The sequence below is a fragment of the Neolamprologus multifasciatus genome, chromosome 15 (assembly GCF_963576455.1).
Source record: "Neolamprologus multifasciatus chromosome 15, fNeoMul1.2, whole genome shotgun sequence".
NCBI classification, from domain to species: Eukaryota; Metazoa; Chordata; class Actinopteri; order Cichliformes; family Cichlidae; genus Neolamprologus; species Neolamprologus multifasciatus.
Genome location: NC_140453.1, coordinates 33,249,283 through 33,269,117, shown reverse-complemented (window position 1 = coordinate 33,269,117; position 19,835 = coordinate 33,249,283). Strand labels below are relative to the sequence as shown.

The 19,835-nt window shown below is 40.7% G+C and overlaps 1 protein-coding gene across 13 annotated transcripts in view; it reads left to right on the top strand.

Moving 5' to 3' along the window:
- ptprsa (protein tyrosine phosphatase receptor type Sa) overlaps positions 1-19,835 on the top strand; it is a 236,639-nt gene that overhangs the window by 144,290 nt on the left and 72,514 nt on the right. For 12 of the 13 annotated variants that reach the window (XM_085132277.1, XM_085132278.1, XM_085132276.1 and 9 more), the window contains 5 exons: positions 5,601-5,711; positions 15,524-15,793; positions 16,039-16,620; positions 17,162-17,298; positions 17,404-17,548. In XM_085132277.1, the coding sequence (XP_084988403.1) occupies positions 5,601-5,711; positions 15,524-15,793; positions 16,039-16,620; positions 17,162-17,298; positions 17,404-17,548 (1,245 nt within the window). Of the gene's footprint in view, positions 1-5,600; positions 5,712-5,777; positions 8,089-15,523; positions 15,794-16,038; positions 16,621-17,161; positions 17,299-17,403; positions 17,549-19,835 lie in introns of those variants that run through there. The other variant, XM_085132283.1, reaches the window with a different exon arrangement.

Below are 19,835 nucleotides of genomic sequence, written 5' to 3'. Positions count from 1 at the left end.
ACTCCCTACCTGCTTCATTACTAATTTCACGGGAGCGTTACAAGCCACCAGATGGGCTCTGACAACAGTGGCATCACACGTGGAGCCTCATGCTGGTGCGATCATAGCATAATGACCTTGGGGTGGTGGCAGAGCGTTGCGGAGTGACAGCCAGGACACAGACAGAGGGGAGAGACAGTGAGAAAATGGCAAGTCCAGACTTGGCTGCCATGTAGCGCTACTGGCTGTCTTCATTTATGCAGTTATTAAAGCTGCGGGTACACAGCCGAAGTCTGTAACTTCCAGCGTGTTGTCATTTATAGCTGCAAACAGAATTGATGTCCCATAACTCAGCAGTTCTTTGTTAATTGTGCAGTTCTGTTTTCTGAAACAGCTGTCACAAAACTTCAATTAACCGACAGTTTGTGAAAATGAAAAACAAAATTTTGGTTTGCTTTGGTTTGTTTGGTTTTTTTGCTTTATACACCTCAGCCGTAAAAGGTTGATGGGGAATTATCGTCACCCTGCCGAGCTGGCAGACGGGTGGGCAGGCGAATAGTGTGGACACCCAAGGTTGTGAATGTGATAACAAGAGGTACAGCTACTAAAAATCTCAAAAGATTTTGAACTCAGGGTCAGGTCAGAGGACAGCATTTCTGAAAAGCACCTAGCTTTTTCACATTTAAACCATAGGTGCATCTTGAGGGGTAGCACTGGCTACCCTTAGAATTTTCTTTTCAGGTGTGGCCTGAATACCTTTCTCAGTTATTAAACACACGTCTTTGTGTGTTTGCACTTTCATATGGTAAGCATACAACATTTGAAAAAGCTGTCAGTAGAAACTGAGGCATTAAAGTTTTATCGGGATTGCAGTCTGCACTCTTGTGCATGCAGATGAGTTTAATGCACGTACTAGTGAGGTTATTGTGTTTGTGTGTCCGTTCATACAGTAAGGTGCTAATTTGGGGTGTTAGTGAGAGCTGGCCAGCCGTTTTGTTCACCGCCTAAACAAATCTATCAAATCCTGCTGGAGCACACTAATTGAATTACACAAATGGGACTTTGGGGGGGGGGGGGGGGGGGGGGAAGGCACACATGGCAAAGCTGCTACAAAGCAGCGACTGGGGTGGGCAGACCACAGCTTTAGGCACTTTCTGAAATTAATCAACCATGCTGGCTCCTCCTCGCCCTCCTTTTATCCCCTCATCTGTCTTTTTGTTTTTCTATGCCTGTCTGTCTTTTTAACTCTTCCTCCCACCCTTCTTTTATTTTTATGGGGTTTTTAGTCTCTTTTTTTTTCACTTCACCTCTCATAAAGGAGAATTTTGTTCCACTCACTTTTCTCTTCTTTTCCACATCTCAGTTTGTGATTTTTTCCCACCCAGTCTTCATATTCTTTGCCATCAGACCTTGCCTTTTGGTGTGTTCTGTGCTTGTTAGCTACAAAAAAGGACAACGAAGTCTGTGAAACATCTGAATGGTCCCTGTCCGTGAATAAGATAGCTCTCTAACCTTGACTTCTAGACAAATCTAGTCTGCTTGTAAGTTTTCGTTCTAAAATTATCAAAATTGGCATAAACTGAATAGGACACCAAAAGATATCTGCTTTTAACAGTTTCTCAGCAAGAGGGTTTGTCCCTGAATCAAAAACATGTGTTTGTTTGTCTTCTTTGTTATCGCACCTTGGCACCTCAGTCCTCTTCTTCAGGTCAGCCTGCAGCATGTGGCACTTTTAACCAGGGCAGCCGTCACAGCTGGGACGAATGCTCCATTACAGCCTTCTTTATCAAATGAATGAAGGCAGCAAACTTGCTGCAAGACAGTCAGAGTGAGCAGCAGGGGAGGTTGGAGGTTGTGGCTCTTTGTGGTCACTCAGACTTAGAAGATCAATCAACCTGGATAACTGATGTCATTAGGAGACTTAGCCACTTTTTTTTTCCCTTAATGCTGACCTTAATATTGTGCCATGCATTAATCACTGAGTAACAGACAGACAGGGTATCTTTTACTGCTCTGACCTAGTAAAACATGAATTATAACTCAGCAGAGGCAGTTTACTAATGATTATTGTAGCTGTTGAGCAGACAGCCGGAGCGCTGATCCATTCCCAGTACAGCTCACATAGTGTCCTTGAAAAGTCAAGTGTCCTTTTTAAATGTCCTTAAATTAGAGAACAAAGAAATAAAGCGGTAACCACACAGTAGTTTTGTATTATGCTGGGCTGGAGTTAAAGTTGCACACTTACAATATCTATTTATTTATCTATTGCTATGAAAAATGACATCACTCAAATGGTTAATCTGTATTCAGGACAAGACAAAACATTAAAAACAATATTTTTTTCTGTAGTAACTGGAACCGCAGCAGTGATAAGCCTGCAAAAACGGATTTTGTAACTGGAGTAAAGTACGGTTTTTGTTTGCAGATAATATATAAAGTAAAAGTACCCATGGTTTTTGTTCATTCAGACATGATTAGGAGCAGATTAGCACTAACACGAGTATTTTCTTTTCTGAAAAAAAACCCCTGTGATCTGTGTAGTTACAGCGGTTTTTATTTGTGATAAGGATTAATAGCTGGAGACAAGGAAGCCGTGGCATTAAGACCCCACATAGGATAAATTTAATAAGCATGTGAGCAACACTATAAATTGCTGTCTTTATCAGTAAACACCAAGTGTTTGAACAGACCCGGTGCGTGTTTTGCTTTGTGTTATGTTTGCGAAAGATAATTTTCAGCATTTATTTCATTTCTTGTGCCACTGGCCACTCGCACAACAGGCTGGCAGAGCAGACAGAGCGCATTATGCAAAACACAGAGCTCAGCCATTAAAAAAAAAAAAAAAAACACACAAAAAGAGAAATGATAGGAACAAAAGGACACGTGAGTCTTGGTTTCTTGTGTGCACACATGCATGCTGCAGCTCCAGATAGGTCATCAAAAACATTTGTTGTCTTAATACCTTAATATTATCTGGCCTTAGACTGCCTGCCTGGTCACTGGTCATTGGAAAAAAGGAATATTATTATTTTTTGCTTCCTCTTTATGTGGTGAGATAATTTAAATGAGCTAAATCATTTACAAAAGAGCAAGCCATAGCTCAAGGAAAATATATAACAAAGCGGACATGAAAAACTGTATTTAGCCCCGATTTTCAAAAGGCAAAGTCACAGAGTCAAACGGGGTTTTTAGTGTTTTCTTCCTAGAGTTTTTAAGAAATACATTTCCTCAGTATCATGGGAGGCCTGGAAGCTATCCCAGCTGTCATAGAGCAAGTTATGACAACTTTAAGACAGAAACTAATAAATAGTGTATATTCCCCCTTCTCTGACATTGTCCCTGTACATTTGTTTTCTTTCGCTTCCTTTCCTTCATTTGCTTCTCTGCTTTCAAGCATCTTGTGCTTGCCTTCCTCTCCTCCCGAACTTTTTCTCCCATGATCTGCAACTAGAAAGACTCTTTTGTGTGTTCTTCAGAGCTTCATATTGAAATAATAGCTCGAATGTGTAATGAAGCCAGTAGGGGCTTGGAAACAATAGATAATCCTACCTAGCATGGTGTCTCGGAGCAAATGAAACTCCCCGTCTTCTCTCAAAGTGTGTTTTTTCTCTCTTTGCACTCCCCTCTTTGCCAGAAATTTGTGAACAACACCAAATGTGGTTAATAGTTGGCTCTCAGTGCATCATCAAGATATCGGTGGTCGTATTTTGTTTACTGTCAAATTACACGTGATCGATCGATGTTTATTTTTTACTAGAGGCAAATGATAAGTAGCCGCCGACAGCACGTGACATAGAACATCACTTGTTATTCAAGCGTGTGGTAACAGTTAACAACCAGGGGCTTCCAGCGATTTTATAATTCAGCGCAGTGAGAGAGGGTGACAAGCCGCTGGCAGAGCTTTCTGGAAGCGTCCACCTGGAGTTGAACTTCACACAGTCCTTACTTTGTGGTCTCCCTTGTGCCGAGGCACTCAGCTTCTGAGCGCATTCCAACCCACCTGCCACCGCGTTGGCATTTGCTGTTCCAAGTGCACATCAAACAAATCCAAATCAGATGCTTGCATAAACCCACGGCGAAGACTGTGCCACCTGCACTCTGCAGGTAGATTTTTTCATTTAGTTCACGAGCTGTGTGCCAGGAACAGTTTCCCCGTGAGGGATGAGGATGATCTGAGTTTTAGATTGAAATGAAGAGATGCTAAAAAGAAAAAAGAAAAAATAGAGCGCCATAGATTGTTGTGGCTTCGTGTCTTTATTATTGTTTTGAAAAGCAAAAACTGACCCAAAAGTATAAAATAGTCATGAGGGAAAGCGAGGTATCTTTATAATTAAGCAGGATCAATGATCTCATTTGTGGCACAGCCGAAGCACCTTATTAGGCCAACGTTCCAGAATAGTAGCCTTGTTCAACACTGTGTTCAATCTACTTTGCTGATGTGATGGAGTAGGTTATGGTATATTACAAAGCATCCAGGGAAGCTGCTGGCATATTGATGCTTCCTGGCTAAACGTTAACGAGCAATGGTGCTGTGTTTGTCAGAGAGGCCTCGGCTGCAATCTGTCTGCTGAGCCAGCCAGAAGCCCTAATGATATCATCAGGAAGTGCCGTCAACAGCGCTCTAATGAGGAATGATCTGACGCCTGTTGTTTCACCTCCCTCCTTTGTCCCTTGCACCTTTTTCTTCAGTGTCGCCAGGCATTTCGGTTTACTGTATTTGCGCATAGTATATAAGAAGCACTGCCGGTGAGAAATAATGTCTGAAAGCAGCTCAAAGGCGTCTGTTTTCGAACGCATAATGATGACAATAAGCGAGAAAAGAATGGGGGTCAAAGAGAGCGGCGCGCAAAATAGAGTAAATGTATAAGCGATTAAAATACTTAGGAATTCAAATAACTGAATAGCAATATTAAAACCTGAATATTAATAATAATAATAATGCTTTATTGTATGTATTCGTTTGCACGGTTGTTTGAGCATTTGTCACAATTTTGATGAGTAGTTATCACATGATAGCAGATGGGCTGGAACGCTGTGGATGTGTGGACATTTCTCATAAACTCTCCCCCTGCACCAGCGCACGCACACACACGCACACTAACACACACCCACTCTCCTCTGGTGAGCGTTATGCAAAGGGTGATTTACTAATCTCATGGGGTTTACAAGACCATCTCAACACCCTTTCTCCATTACCTTTCATCATCCTTACATCATTACTTTGTTGCACTTTCTTTGTAAGCGATCTCACATCTTACACGAGTTGCATAAACCAGCCTACTGTAGCTACAAATCCAGTGTGACTGATTCAGTCCACATTTTTATTCATTTATTTCCCCCCTTCTTTTTAATCTGTGGATGGCTGAGTCTGGAGTGGAAGCCAGTTTGTCATGCCAATCTGCATAAGCATTGCGGAGAGAAGCAGATCTTGACAAAGTGGTCCTGAGAAATTCAAGATACCCACCATTAAGAAGATTGTCTGACTTCTTCATGCACCGTCACAGACAGATTGACTAATCATTTCCTCTCCGCTTCCTGTCTCTCTGTCTTTTTCCTTCCTTTTTTTCCCCCTGCCTCTTTCCCTCCCCGTCTCGTCTTTGTTCGATGTCGTCGTTTTCCAGGTGCCTTGCAGATCGAGAACAGCGAGGAGACGGACCAGGGGAAGTACGAGTGTGTGGCGTCTAACGTGGAAGGCGTGCGCTACTCGTCCCCTGCTAACCTTTATGTGCGAGGTAGGGAGCAACCCGGTCAAAGAATCAGGCCAAGAAAACAAAGCAAAACAGGAAGAATAATAAAGAAATAAAACATCTACCCATTCTAACTAAAATAACTTGACAGTGCAGCTCAGCCATAAACGGCATTACTGTTGAGCTTAACAAATGATAACTGCTTCCATTCTAGCCTAGTTGTATTTGCACCAAATGTATTTTGCAAAATAGTATTACCCAAGTAGTGTCAATATTTTAGCACTGATAGTATTGCCTGCCCGTAAATGTAATTTCATATGCACTGAAACTTCCAGATGTAAAACTATAATTGACCAACTAATGTTCTTCTCTGTTATGATGTTATGCTCCATTTTTTCTTTTAATGCCCTCCCCTACTCACTCGGAAGGAAATGTGTAGCACAACAAGCCGTATGTCTTTACTTTATCGGTTGTAAGACACCTTTTACCTGTAACTGTGTGCCTGATCAAATGTTTCCCGCGCTGTCAAAGTCGGAACCCAAAAAGAGTCCGGAAGGACGTCTTTTCGATTAGTTTTTTACAGGTAAAGGAGCACAACGGTAAGTCTCAGTCTTGATTGAGTGGCGAGGTATTATCGCCCGCCAATCAAAACCTCAACCCCTCAGCCTTCTCTAGATTTGGAGGAGGAGAACTGAGTAGGCTGCTCTGTTTAAAAAGAGAAAAAAAAGATTATAAATAGTATACATCCTCTATTCCTTTGTCATGCTGTTCTGGAGCATAAATCCATAGTATTCCCATGTTTCTTCTTTGGTGTATTATCTATAAAGGCTTTTACAGTCAGTAGTAATTTTGGCTGGAATGTTTGAGCAAAGCGAAGATATAAAAAACGATCAGTCACAGGGAACATAGAGTTTCATAGGAAACAGACAATGAAGACAAAAGCGTACTCTCCACCACTAATGCTAAATGACAATGGATCCCTGTTGAGGGAGCTTTAATAAATTGAAGCAGATGCATTTTCGACATGGTTTATTTATACTGTGCATATTAAATAAAGATGCCTCCGTATCTACTCAGTTTGTTCCCTCTGCTGTGTACCAAATAACTTTGTTCCCAATAAATAATTCACTACTCTGACATTATAAAATGGGTCAGGGAGCTGCTTTTTCATTATTATTGCTATTATCATACCCTGTGAAGTAGCAGCATAGGAAAGGGAAAAATTCCACTGTGAAGAGCTGAAGGTAAAAAAAAAAGGGTTCATCAAGATTAGTTTCTGTTCTTGCCAGTGTTTATCCTGGAGGCGCATGCTGTCTCTTCTGTGATGCGGGCAATGTCAAGTAGCTATCCACCTTGCTAATACGTAGCATAGTAGGTGTTAAAAGGGTCATTGAAAATTCTAGTCAAGTACTCTACAGGCATCATTAAATACTGATGAATAATTATGGGAACACTTTGTTGACACAGCACCGGGATGTTCAGCAGCTCCTTTGGTCAAAACATATATATACATAAATATATATATTCCGTGATATCATCTCCAACAATTCATGCAGTCTCCATGAACACTGGCTCCATCAGCATGCCTTTAAAAGAGTACACAAGGGTCATAAATACTTAAGTACTTTCACGCTATGTAACACACTTGTTATGCTTTGATGGTGTCGACCTTTGTCTGTTTTCAGTTAACTTTTGTCAATCGATTCTTGATACTTGATGTTGACTATGTTTTGTTCACGAAGCAAAATGCACTTGAGATTAGCAGCTGCGGTAGGGACCAATTAAGAGCAGGAAATATATACATATATAAAAATCCTAAATTAAGATTGCAACCCGACTGAAGGCCCAACAACGGCGCTTCTGATTGGCTTCCAATGGCATTTTTAGTGGGACTGCCTTAAACTGCAGCTGCTAATTTCATCCCAAACTGTGTCTTTTTTTTTTCTTCTTTTCAATCTCTCATTTGTTTTTTTTTCTCCTTTTTTTGTTTTCTCTTGATTTTGTTTCCTTCTCTAATAAAAGCAAGTACGGCCGCAGCAGGAGCTTCTCCTCGTGGCTATAAGAAGCTTATGAAATTCTGAATTATGAGAATGGAACGCTTGATGTGACTCCAGTGGCGCCTCACTTCCTTTTTTTTTTCTTACCAGGCGACAGTGCGGCCACTGGGGTGAATCTGATTGTTTTGGTTCAAGTTTATTTACGGGGGTGGGGCAGGCAAGTGTACTTTCAAGACGGGTTTCACTGATAGCGGGGAAAGGGAAAAGGAGGGGAAAAAAAAGATGAAAGAAAAGGGAAATGTAGCTGCAGCTAAACACCTTGAGGTGGCTTTTTTTACTCTCTCTGTGTTTCCCCTATTTTTCTCTTCTCCTCATGTCATTGTGTTCTGCATCAACCCCTTTACATCCCTCAGAGCTTCGAGAAGGTTGGTGTGTTTTTTCTTTTTTACTTTTTTTAACCCACGTTAACAAATAATAAATTCAACATGTTGGAAAGAAAAAATTTTAGCTGTATTTGCCTATTTCAGAGCTCAATTGATTACTAATTTGAAGAGATACTAATCAGCTGATCCAAACTGCTAAATGATTATGAAAGAAATTTTGATTTCTTTTCAAAGGAAGAAATGATGAAAGCAAACCCGATTAGCTCGGGTCTTGTTAATTTACTTTTATGTTTGCATTGTGGGGCCTTTTCTCGTTTTGCATCCTTTGGTATTGCTTCTGCATCTAAAGGCTTTCTTGCATGTGCTGAGTGGAAATGCAGCGTGCGGAAATAACAGGACCTGTTGCATGATGGGAGAATGTAACTGCGCTTGCATGCCTCTTCAAAAGCCGTTTGGCCGCAGTGCTCTTTTTGTTTCTGCATTCCTTTATTTTTTTCTTCAGTTCTCTTTCTTTGGTTTTGGTTGTATTTTCCCTAACACACCCCTTTTTTGGCTTACCTTTTTTTGTTTTTCCCTTTATTTCTTTATTTTTGTGTTGTGATTATAGTGTTGTGTTGTGCGTTTTCCTTTAGTTCCTTATCTATTGGTGACCCTTTTTTCTGTTAAAACATCAGTCTCTGTTTGTGGTTTATTTGTCGGTGAGATTTTTTTTTTTCAAAAATGACGCTGCTCTGCTTCTTGGGTCTCGGAGTGCAAATGCAAATGTCGAATGAAATAATAAGTGTGTATACAGCCAGTGTTCCTGTCATCTTGTTTATAGCGATCCATTACTGGAAAAATTAGACCTGATTGGGCCTGATTGGCTTCCATGGTGATTTTAGGCAGCCATTAAGGGATGCCATTTACAGTGTCGTGTGGATCAATAACAATATAATGAGTTCGACATCAAATTTGCTGTTGCTTAGCGGGTGCTCAGAGATACTTTTATTTTCAAATGGCGGCAGCTAGAATGTGATTGGTTTTGTTGAATGACTGCTGTTTGTGTTCCCTCGCAGTCATGACACTCCATCAAATTATAATCTATTATTCAAAACCCTCCTTCCCTTGTACACACACTCACACACACACTCCCTCTCTTTTCCTCATGGAATATTGATATCCAGGTTGATGAAGCTTCTAAAAAAGCGCAAGAAAATGTGCCGTATTTGTATCTTTCATTCGTGTTATTGTCCTGGCACAAAAAGAAGAAAGTGCTAAATGAATTGGAGATCAATGCAAACGTTGTTTTCTGCTTAACTGTAGATTTGATTGGCTTTGTGCAATAATCAGATCTTTACTGAACTCCGTGTCACGCAATTTTGGGAACTCGTATAAACATGTGCATTTCATAGCTCCGCTAGTCTCGAGACTATTTAAGATATAACTACTGGGTTTTTTAATGGAGCAATGGCTTTATGTTAGAGGTGTTACATGGAGTTAAGAGAGTCTGGGCAGATCAGGAATACCATTCTTTCAACTAGAAGAGATGATGCACATTCTTAGTACCAGTCTCTTTTTGGGGTTTTCATGTGTATGAGTCACCAGGGACTAAACCAACATATCTGAAAGTCATAAAAAGGACTACTACCACAACAGCAAACTCATTACCAGATTACATGCTTTGGTATCAGTCAGTCCCGAGTGTATATATGATTTTCTCAGGCAACACCATATACCAAATTATCCAGAAACTTTGTGTTTTATCTGTCTATCTACCAAATAGCCAGATTATTTTAATTAGCCTTTTTTGTTCCTCAAGATTTTATGGAAGTATGAACTACAGTAAGCCCAAATATCAAAAATAACCCCTCAAAGATTTAGAATTTAGTGGACGTAGGTTTTAATGCCAAGCTACAACACCTATTCCATTCCTCTGAAATGCACAACCCATCCTTTGTCCTTAAGTAAAGTCATAGGACTGATATATGCAATTATCTCAGCTCTACTAGTTATTATGGACAAAGTGGAGGTTTTCCCTTCCATTACTTCTATTTACCAGTTGGCTGTCAAAGAGACTGTAGCAGTATGGTCTATGAAAGTGTTCACAAAGTATGCTAAAACCACGCAAAAGAAACAGAATAAACCTGGCTGTGTCTATATTAAGTCTGTAGCTCTTACTTGAAGTGCTAAAAATAACAGTGATGCAGAAAGACTGCGCTGTTCTGTACGCATGTGCATGCTTACCCTCCTACGGTGGTATCTGCTTGGTTTTGAATGTGCTTGCATGTCCTGCTATGCATTTGTGTGTACTGTTGGGAAAGAAAGCTAGATTACACCTTACGTTCTCACTGGCCAAAGCAAAAATCCTGCCATCTCTATTAGATGTTTGTCTCAAGGAGTCCCCCGAGATAATACCCACTTTAAAAAAAAAGATGTTTTCAGAAATCTTCATTTTTCAGACAAAGCAATGTTGTATAACCTCCTTATGCTATATATACAAACTTACTTTCTTTCAAAATCAGAGTAATAACAATCATTGTAGGTATATTTAAAGTGAGGGGACATACTTGCAGTATCATTTGGCTGCTTGTCATCTACTTGTAGGACAATAGAAAAAGAGTGATTTGCTTTGAAATCCCCTCAATCTACTGCTTGCTATTATTAGATACCCCTGCCACGATTCTTGTCAGGTTCCTTTAGGTAATAATTTCCATTCTGATGAGCCACCCATAGTGACTGTTTAGCACTGGCGCAGCCTAGGTATGTTAATACAGACCGACCCCCGTGGCTTATATGTAAATGCCCAAGGCCTCTCCCAGGCAAGTGTGACTAAAGGATCTCTATACTGCACCTGTGTCCTCAGGCAGCAAGAGGGTGTAATCTCAGCTTCAAGGTGACACTAAAGGCTGCACATTATTTTGGCTTCCCCCCCTCATTTTGGGGCAGCAAAACCTGCCTCACCAAAATGGCCGATAATGTCCACCTTCTGACCTCTGTTTTTTGGCACAAATCCCTCCACAACACTGCCCACTATTAGAGTTAGTGCAGTACTCTGGCATTCTCTCTCGACTGCTTTTCACCTCGTCCAGTGTAAGGCTTCTTGTCTTTCTCTCCACATTGGGGCTTGAAACAAGATTACATGTTGTTAGTACACTACGTTTGGTTTGTTTTCTCTTAATTCCAAATGGGCCGGCTGGGCTCCTGGTCTCTGTGAATGAGGAGCCTGTCCATGCAATTGGGATTCTTGCTGCTCTTTTTCCTATGTTTCAATACATTTGTGAGATAGTGTAGGAGAAGGTTTCACACACATGCAGACAGCTTATCTAAGCTTATCATAGGATTACTCAGAACATTAAGTCGTATCGCACCAGGCCCGTGTCCGGTCAGTAATATCAGTGACCCATTTGCATGTGACATTGACATTTAGATGTAGAATTAATGTTGTGTTTTCCTTAAGATTTAAACATTTTTCTGCCAATCTGGAGTCAGAACTGAAGGGATCTTCAGCTCTTGATCTCCTGTAGTGCCTATAGACCAAATTCACTTACCTGTCTTACACACGGTGACGCTGTTGACAGGTAGACTCACCTGCATATCATTTATCAGTAGATTGCCCAGTACCAGGAAGCCTTTAAGCAAGGATGTTTTTGCTTATTGGCTCCGTGAATTGAACATTACGTCACACACCAGCCACAGCCAAAAGTTACCAACATTTGGCAGGTGACTGGTGTTAGATGCCCGACACTATAGGTACTCAAAGGTAAACAAAGACATGTTTATGTGGGGAAACCTCATTCACTCAGCCACTACAGCTCCCGGTCCATTGGCTGACCTGAGCCCCAGGGAGAGAAGCGCTCCCTCAGACACTCTTTGATTGGAAGTTTCCCCCAGATAACCTTGTTTCCCCTATTGAGTTTTCACCATTATTTTGGATTGGAGACCAAAATTCAAGATAAAAAACAAGCAAAACAAAAAAAAAAAACATCTAATAGTATTGATGCATACCTATTTGTTGAACACAGCTGCACTCTGGTACTGTCTATGCTGTTCGGACGTAGTTCTTTTTGTGGATTTGTTCAGTTTCATTTGTTTACTTTAATTTGATTTCGTGTGTGTGTGTGTCTGGAACAATGCTATATTTGGGAATGGATGGCATGCTTGGACGGGCTTGGGTGACATTTTTTTTCGATTGTATTGGTTATCTGGTGTCTGCCCAAATGGATGGGGGCGCACCTGTACATGTCACTCATGCCGTAGCCACACCCATGCATGTCCGTGTGAGGAATGGGCTGCCCTTTCACCTTTGTTGTTCAGTTAGGACATTTTTGACAAATAAACGCAGATATTTTTTTTTTTCCTTTTATCCAATTCAACATGTTTTTCGAATAATCTACCCCACTGAATTTTTTGAGTCTGTCGTTTTAAAAACAAACTGTATCTCATCTGGATCAGGGTAGAACAGGCTTTTATAGAGCCACAGTTGCTTCTAATTAAAAAAAAGACTTTTTTGTTCAATTGTAAAAATTCAGAGATTTGATATTTTTAAGGACAGACCTTTGTGGTCTATTTTTACAGTTGGTAATTTTGTGCTCCACAAGAGAGCTTTTTTTTTTTGTTTTCCTTTTTCTCAAAAATCAGTAATTACATTTTTGCCCTCAAGGTTAGGTCTCGTCTTGGCCAGGGTTGTAGAGTTGTGGCCGGTCACAATAAACTATTGTTAGGATGTACACAGAATATCTAAGATGACAGAAAACACAACACGGGATGCAGAAGGCTCATAGTCTGCAACTGGAAGGACTGTCCTTGAGAGACTGTCCATTGTTACATGAGAGCAAGACGCATTGGTTTCTAAGACTGAATATGTAACGGCTGCTACATGTTAGAGATCATGTAAGCTCCCAGGTAAAAATCCCCATAGAGTGTGTGTAGGTGATATTTGTGCCTTACTTTGTTGGAAAAGTTCAACTGTCTCATGCAACGATCATATGAATCCCATTTGGATCGACACGGTGTGCTTTTGGAATGCTACCTATCCTTGACGCCACTCTCAGTCTCCCCCCTCCCAAATCTCCCCCTCAGTCTCTGCGTACCACCTCCACACACATCACACCTACCCATCCCAAGACTTCCGAAGTCACATTTGCATTGTTGTGCAAAGTTTAAGGTGGGGAGAGGGGGACGTGAAGTTGAGTCTTGATTTTAAGCCCCAGTGTGTGAGACTTCTGAACCCACTTTCAGTCATTATTTTTCTTTTTTTTTCTTTTTCCAGAATCACAGTTTACTTATTCTATCCCCACTTATATCCTCCTCCTCCTTCCCCCTTTCTCCAAGAACCCCAAATCCCTCCTCTTCCCCTTTGCGTATTGTATAATTTGTCTGCGTGCCCATACTCTGCGCCACTGTATGTCTGCCCGTCTCCCTCTGTCTGTCTTGTCTACTGTCTTGCTGCTTGGGTCTGTTTGGTTCTGCCTTGTGTTTGTCTCTCGTCCCTGTCTTTTCCGTCTTGTCTATCTCTGAAGTCATCTCTTCCATTTAGTTCATAATTTTTTTCCTTCTATGCCTTTTTTTTACTTTCCTTCTGTCTCTTTAACCTCTCCATCCCAACAGACATCTTGACTTAGATGTAGATATTGTTAACGTTCATACATAGAAATTGTAGAACCCTGTAACAGTCTGTGCCTTTTTTTGTTTACATTAAACCAAAGTTTTTGTTCAGATAAATACAAAGGAATTGTGCATGCTATAATTAGAGCAGTGCTCCAGCTATTGTCACCCACCCTAGATTAAGATAGGAAAGGAAAACCCAACATTTTATCAACAACAACAACTGTGTGCTAATTTGTGTTAGCATTAAGCTAGCCATCCTCTTGCATGTTACTATCTCCTATCAAGTGTTTGCTGGGATGCCTCTCATAAACATGGTGTCTTTTGCTAAATCATGCTCTTTCACTCTCCAACTTTTGCATACTCTGCACAATCATTCCTATACCAATGCAAAAAACAAACAAAGAAACTGCACACATACTATATCTATATATACACATGTAAGTACACAGTACCGTTTACACCTTTCCGTGGCCTTTAGGCTCATTATCAACCTCCTTCCACTCAGATCTCCAGTCCTATCCATGAGTTTTGAGGTTCTCCCTGTTTTTCTCTCTTAGCTTTCATTCTGTCCTAATTCAGTTACCTCTGTTTCTCCTTTTACCTCTTCTCTGTCTTATCCCCTGGATTTCTGCTCCCTGTTGATCCAGTTCTGTTTCCTTTCTTCAACACTCTGTGATAGTAGACTCTCTGGCTACAATTACTATAATTCTTTTTCTGTGTATTTCTAGGCACACAACTTGTTCCTCAATACTTATTTTGTGTTAACTGGGACTGCGATGTGACAATGTGCCACCATCACATTTTGTCACATTAGCTAAAGAGAAACAAAGTTTACACAGCACTGAAGCGGGTTACTCCCTTCCCCCCCTTTTACCCTCCTCCAACCTTCCCTCTATTTTTCTTCCTCTGTCACTCTTTGCTACTCTGTTGCCTTTCTTTCTATACTTCCCTCGGATGTCAAATCCTCTATCTTGTACTTCTACTTTCCTCTCCAATCGTCTTTTGTCTGGGCATGCTAGCGACCCTTCAGTTATATTCCTCTATGCATTTTATCTCAATTTTTATATCTGATTTTGTTATCATTTACTCCTTAATTTACCTCGATCTATTTATGCATGCTGTCTGTGAAACTGATAGCTGCATCTATCAATGGAACCGTGTCAGATCTTAATAAGGCTTTGTCCAGTGGATCTACCCTAAACCACAAAAATCTGATTAAAGTTTCTCATCTTTAAGCTAACCAGGAAGTAGAGGCAGGTGTCAAGTGGCAAACATATGCTAGAATGTGTTTAGTGACCTCATGGAGATGGTCAATAGTCAGTAACCCTACACTTCCTGTGCTGTGGGAGAGGCCTGTAATGGCTAACTTCTTGTTTGGCATGAGTGCCTGATAGGACAGGAAGTTCCAGGTTGCCATGTTGGTCTTATGTGATAACATTATCACATGGCCTTTACTACACACTCTCATACTTCGGGGATAGTTTACGCTGTAGTTGTATATTTGTCAGAAGTTCAGTCCCAAAGATGAGAAACTCGTAATAGATTTTTGTGTCTTTAATTGTGCTGTGATGGGTCAAATATTGGTCAATGGAACCTTGTTGCTATGAATCGTTGCTTAATTGTTAATCTATATTGTTGTTGAAGCAATTCTGTTAGTTTAGTTCCTTCTCATTATTTGTATTTTTTTTGTTTATGTTTTAAAAAGTCTAGTTTTATTTTGTGTTTCAGTTCACATTTACCATGTTGAACCTTTTGTGTTAAGTATTTTCTGGAGAAAGGTCCATTTTCATCGGCCTCTCTTGTTACCTCTCTCTCTCTTTCTCTCTCTCTCTTTTTTGACGCCCTTGCCCTCTGTTGTCATCCTCTCCCCCTTCCTCATGCCTTCTCCCAGTCCGGCGGGTGCCTCCTCGCTTCTCCATTCCACCAGCAAGTCAGGAAATCATGCCCGGTGGTAGCGTCAACATAACGTGCGTGGCAGTGGGGTCGCCCATGCCTTATGTCAAATGGATGCTGAACGCTGAGGATTTGACGCCAGAGGATGAGATGCCAGTGGGTAGAAACGTTCTTGAACTGAGCAACGTTCGTGAGTCAGCCAACTACACCTGTGTCGCCATGAGCAGCCTTGGGATTATTGAATCTATGGCACAGATCACTGTCAAATGTAAGAGAAAACTGTGCTTGTGAAGACCGGTGCCAATGACCTAGATAGACTTCTTAAGTTTAGTTAACATAGACTACCTATCGACATTATGTTCAGTTAAGTTTTAAACATACAGAAAATTGCTGAATTGCCAAAATGTTCCTGTCTTTGGAAAAAATGCCCAAGCCTCATTTGTGTTTTTATTCAAAGTTACATGTTTTTTTTTTTAAACTGCTTTAATTTCTGTTTTTTTCTTACCATAACAGCTCTCCCAAAGCCCCCAGGTACCCCCGTAGTTACGGAGACCACTGCCACCAGTGTGACCATCACCTGGGACTCAGGAAACCCAGATCCAGTGACATACTATATCATCCAATATAGGGCCAAGTCTCCAGACAGCAAATATGAAACTATGGACGACATCACCACTACACGTTACAGCATTGGCGGCCTTTATCCCAACACAGAGTATGAAATCCGTGTCTCAGCTGTCAACACAATTGGCCAGGGTCCTCCTAGTGAGCCGGTAGAAACTCGGACTGGTGAACAAGCCCCGGCCAGTCCACCAAGAAACATTAAGGCCCAGATTCTTCCCCAAAATACCATGATGGTTCAGTGGGAAGAGCCAGAGGAGCCCAATGGGCAGATTAAGGGCTACCGTGTTTATTACACTATGGATAACTCCCAGCCCATGAGCCTCTGGCAGATCCATAATGTCCAGGACAGCCTCATCACCACTATCCAGAGCCTAGTTCCTCAAGAGACCTACACAATCAAAGTTTTAGCATTCACCTCTGTAGGGGACGGACCTTTTTCAGAACCCATCCATGTCAAAGTACTGCAAGGAGGTAAGGACTCTATACCGACTGATATTTCCTAACTGGGTCAGCTCGGCTGCTGGTTTTGAAACTATGTATGATGAGCATCTGTTCAGTGTTCAGAAAATGTTGAAAGCACATTGTTAGGTAACTTTAAAGTAAGTCATACAGAAATTCTTCAAACGATATGGCCCCTAAAGCAGAAGGCTTTAGACGAATGCTGCGAAAATGGAAAATAAACAGTTGTTTTTTTATGAATCTGTTGCATCCTATATTTTCTGAAACTTTGAGCAGACTGTGCTCGGTGCCTAAGAGACATTGTTTTCTTTCCTGCTGTGCAAACTTTACATCTCCAAATGATGTTACAATATGTTTGATCATGATAGTCTGAATAAAAAAAAGCCCGATTTGAGAAAAAAGGATGAGCTTCAGGGCACATCCACTTTTAGATACCGCAAAATAAGTAAATTCTCATTAGCCTAAATATATTATTGCATTGGTATTTGGAGGAAACTTGTAACTAATTTCTAGTAACCTATCCCACTACAAAGCCCTCTGCTGTGTTCTTCAGTTCCAGGTCAACCATCTAAATTCCAGGTTGGTGCTGTGTCCGATACCAGCATTCAACTAACCTGGGAACCCGCCTATGAGAAAGAGGGAATTATAAGTTATGAACTTCGTTATATGGAAAGCACTTTTGGAGGCCAGGTAAGAATCTTAGTGTTTGTTGGTTTTTACATTCAATAGACGCTTATCGGACGTTGCACGTCGTTTAAATTCAGACTTGTCAAAAAGCATATTTTTAATCAACAGATGAAGAAAACATTTGGACCCACAACATCATATGTTGTGGAAGGTCTCCGTCCCAACACAGAGTATCGCTTCTCCCTGGCAGCCATCTCTAACAAAGGCATCGGAGCCTTCACAAATGACATTACGCAGAAGACCTTGCAAGCGAGTATGTAGCCCTTTATTCAGTCTCCCGTCTAACTTTCTTTTCGCTAACAAAGAGGTTTTCCTATCTATGCCACAGTTAAAAAAACATCATGACTGTACGCCTTTGTGGACCATTGCTACACTGAATACTAAACTGAATTTCTAATGGAGTTTTGTGTTTTTTCCCCTTTTCTCTGATGTCAGCGGAATCATCACTTATTCCTTAATAATGACTTCCTAATCACAGTTCAAAGCTGATTAAGACCACATAGCAAACTGATTTAACTGTTGTTGAATTCTTGCCGTCTTTTGTGGATTCATATTTCTGTATTTGACCTTCATATTGTTAACCTTAATGAACCAAAACAACGGCGGTATGTTCTACCTTGGTGGCAAGGTGGTTAAAAAGAAGCTACGAAGGGGTAAAGACTTTTCAAACTGAGTGTTTTGCAACATTTTTGTTTTTAATTTGATTGAATTATTTTATCTTCTAAATTAGCTGTGGTGCCAAAATGTGAGTGTACTCTGTCAAACATATTGAGTCTTTGTGGACTGACAATTTTGGCAGTTTTCTTTCTTTCCCTTTTCAATTTTGTTCATATTTGCTTCTCCTTTGTCAACAGCAAGTGCACTTCCCACGTGACAGAGACACAAAAAATGTCAGTTCTCCTCTGAAACCGCCAAGGCTCTTATATGAGCTGTATGTGTAGTAGCAACGTGAATTTAGTCACGAAAGACCAAAAAAAAAAGAAAGTAGTAGTCGCCTAAATTACTAAAATGCCCACCTTCTAAATTTATAGCAGTCTGTTCTGCACTGATTATTTCATTTTACTGATGGTAGAAACACAACTGAATTATTCAAACCATCCAGCTAAAAATAACAGCAGTGATATCATAGTGCACAGTGGTGGAGTCTGTGGGGAAAGAAAATACCCACAGCTTATCCAGTCAAATGCAGTAGTAGGTACAAGTAAAACAATGTATTAAATTCATTGTCTTTTGGGTTTATTATAAATAAAAAGCACAAGAGTGATGTGTATTAAGATGTAATGCATTAATGGTGAAGAACCTTGAAAATAGACCTGGATTTAAGGGATTACTGGTGGATCTGAGCCAGTCTTTGTAATAATAGAGAAGTCAAAAACGCATGCTTTGTTGGAGTGGCTATTGTTATTCTCAATAAACTGCATTGTGTAGATTTAGAGAAATTGTACACCGACCAAGGAGAGCCATGGCGGGAGAGAGACTTCTTTTAACACATTTTCTGTTTCTACCAGTGCAACTTGTTGGCTGTATCCCCACATCTGGATGTGTGTGGGGGGGCAGCTTTGAAACAACCACGTCACAGTTCTTTTTGTTACTGCTAGGCAGCAGAGCTACACAAGCAGTGCATAGTCACTGAGGAGGGCGCCACCTGCATGCCATACTCACTCCTGCCCACTTGGGGTGCTGTTTTAAAGCTAACACTGCACCGCTGATCTTTAAGCAGTCCTGGCATGATAATACTCTGTGTTCATCCCTCTTTTGTCTTGGTGTCTTTTGAGTGTCTGTGCACATTTTCACCTATCATTGTGTCTTTGTGATTTCCTTGCCCGGTAAACCACAAGCTGATTGGATTGGATACGCCTCTATCTTCCTATCACATCCCTATTTCAGCTCTGTTTCCCCCTTTTTTGCCACTTGTTCCCCTGTGCATTGGAACAAAAGGTCCTCCTCCTTTGAATGGCTTGACATCACTTTGCTCACTTTGTGTCCTCTCCCTTTTATGTTGACTCTTTTGGAAAAGGTTTTCTGTTAGATGTTTTATTTATTTATCAATTTGTATTTATTTCTGGGTTCTCTGAAAGAGTATTGGTTTGGCATCATTCCAAACAGTAGCTTGCTACTCTTTTTGGCTTTGTTTTCAGGGGTGGGTGGGGTGGTGGTTCTCGTATGAACCGTAGTCCACCGCTGACAAAGCAAGTACAACACAAGAGACGAAGCAACACACGGCATATTTGCCTTTTAAGTAAATATGGGGCATAACAGGCTTAATTCTTCCTCTGAGTTGCTTCATCTATGCATTTTCATTGGATGATAACGATATATAGCTGCCCATCTTAAAATTTAATACTACTCTCCTAGATATTTTTATCAAACTCCGTTTTTTTGTAAATATTGTGTCCCATATAAGTTCTGCTTTCCATAACAGAGTTGATATTAAATATTATTTTAGCTTTAATTTTAAGGTTTATCACGCAGGCACCAGAAAAATCAAAGAATAAGTCAGACAATGCAAAATATTTCCCAACACTACACATTAAATAACG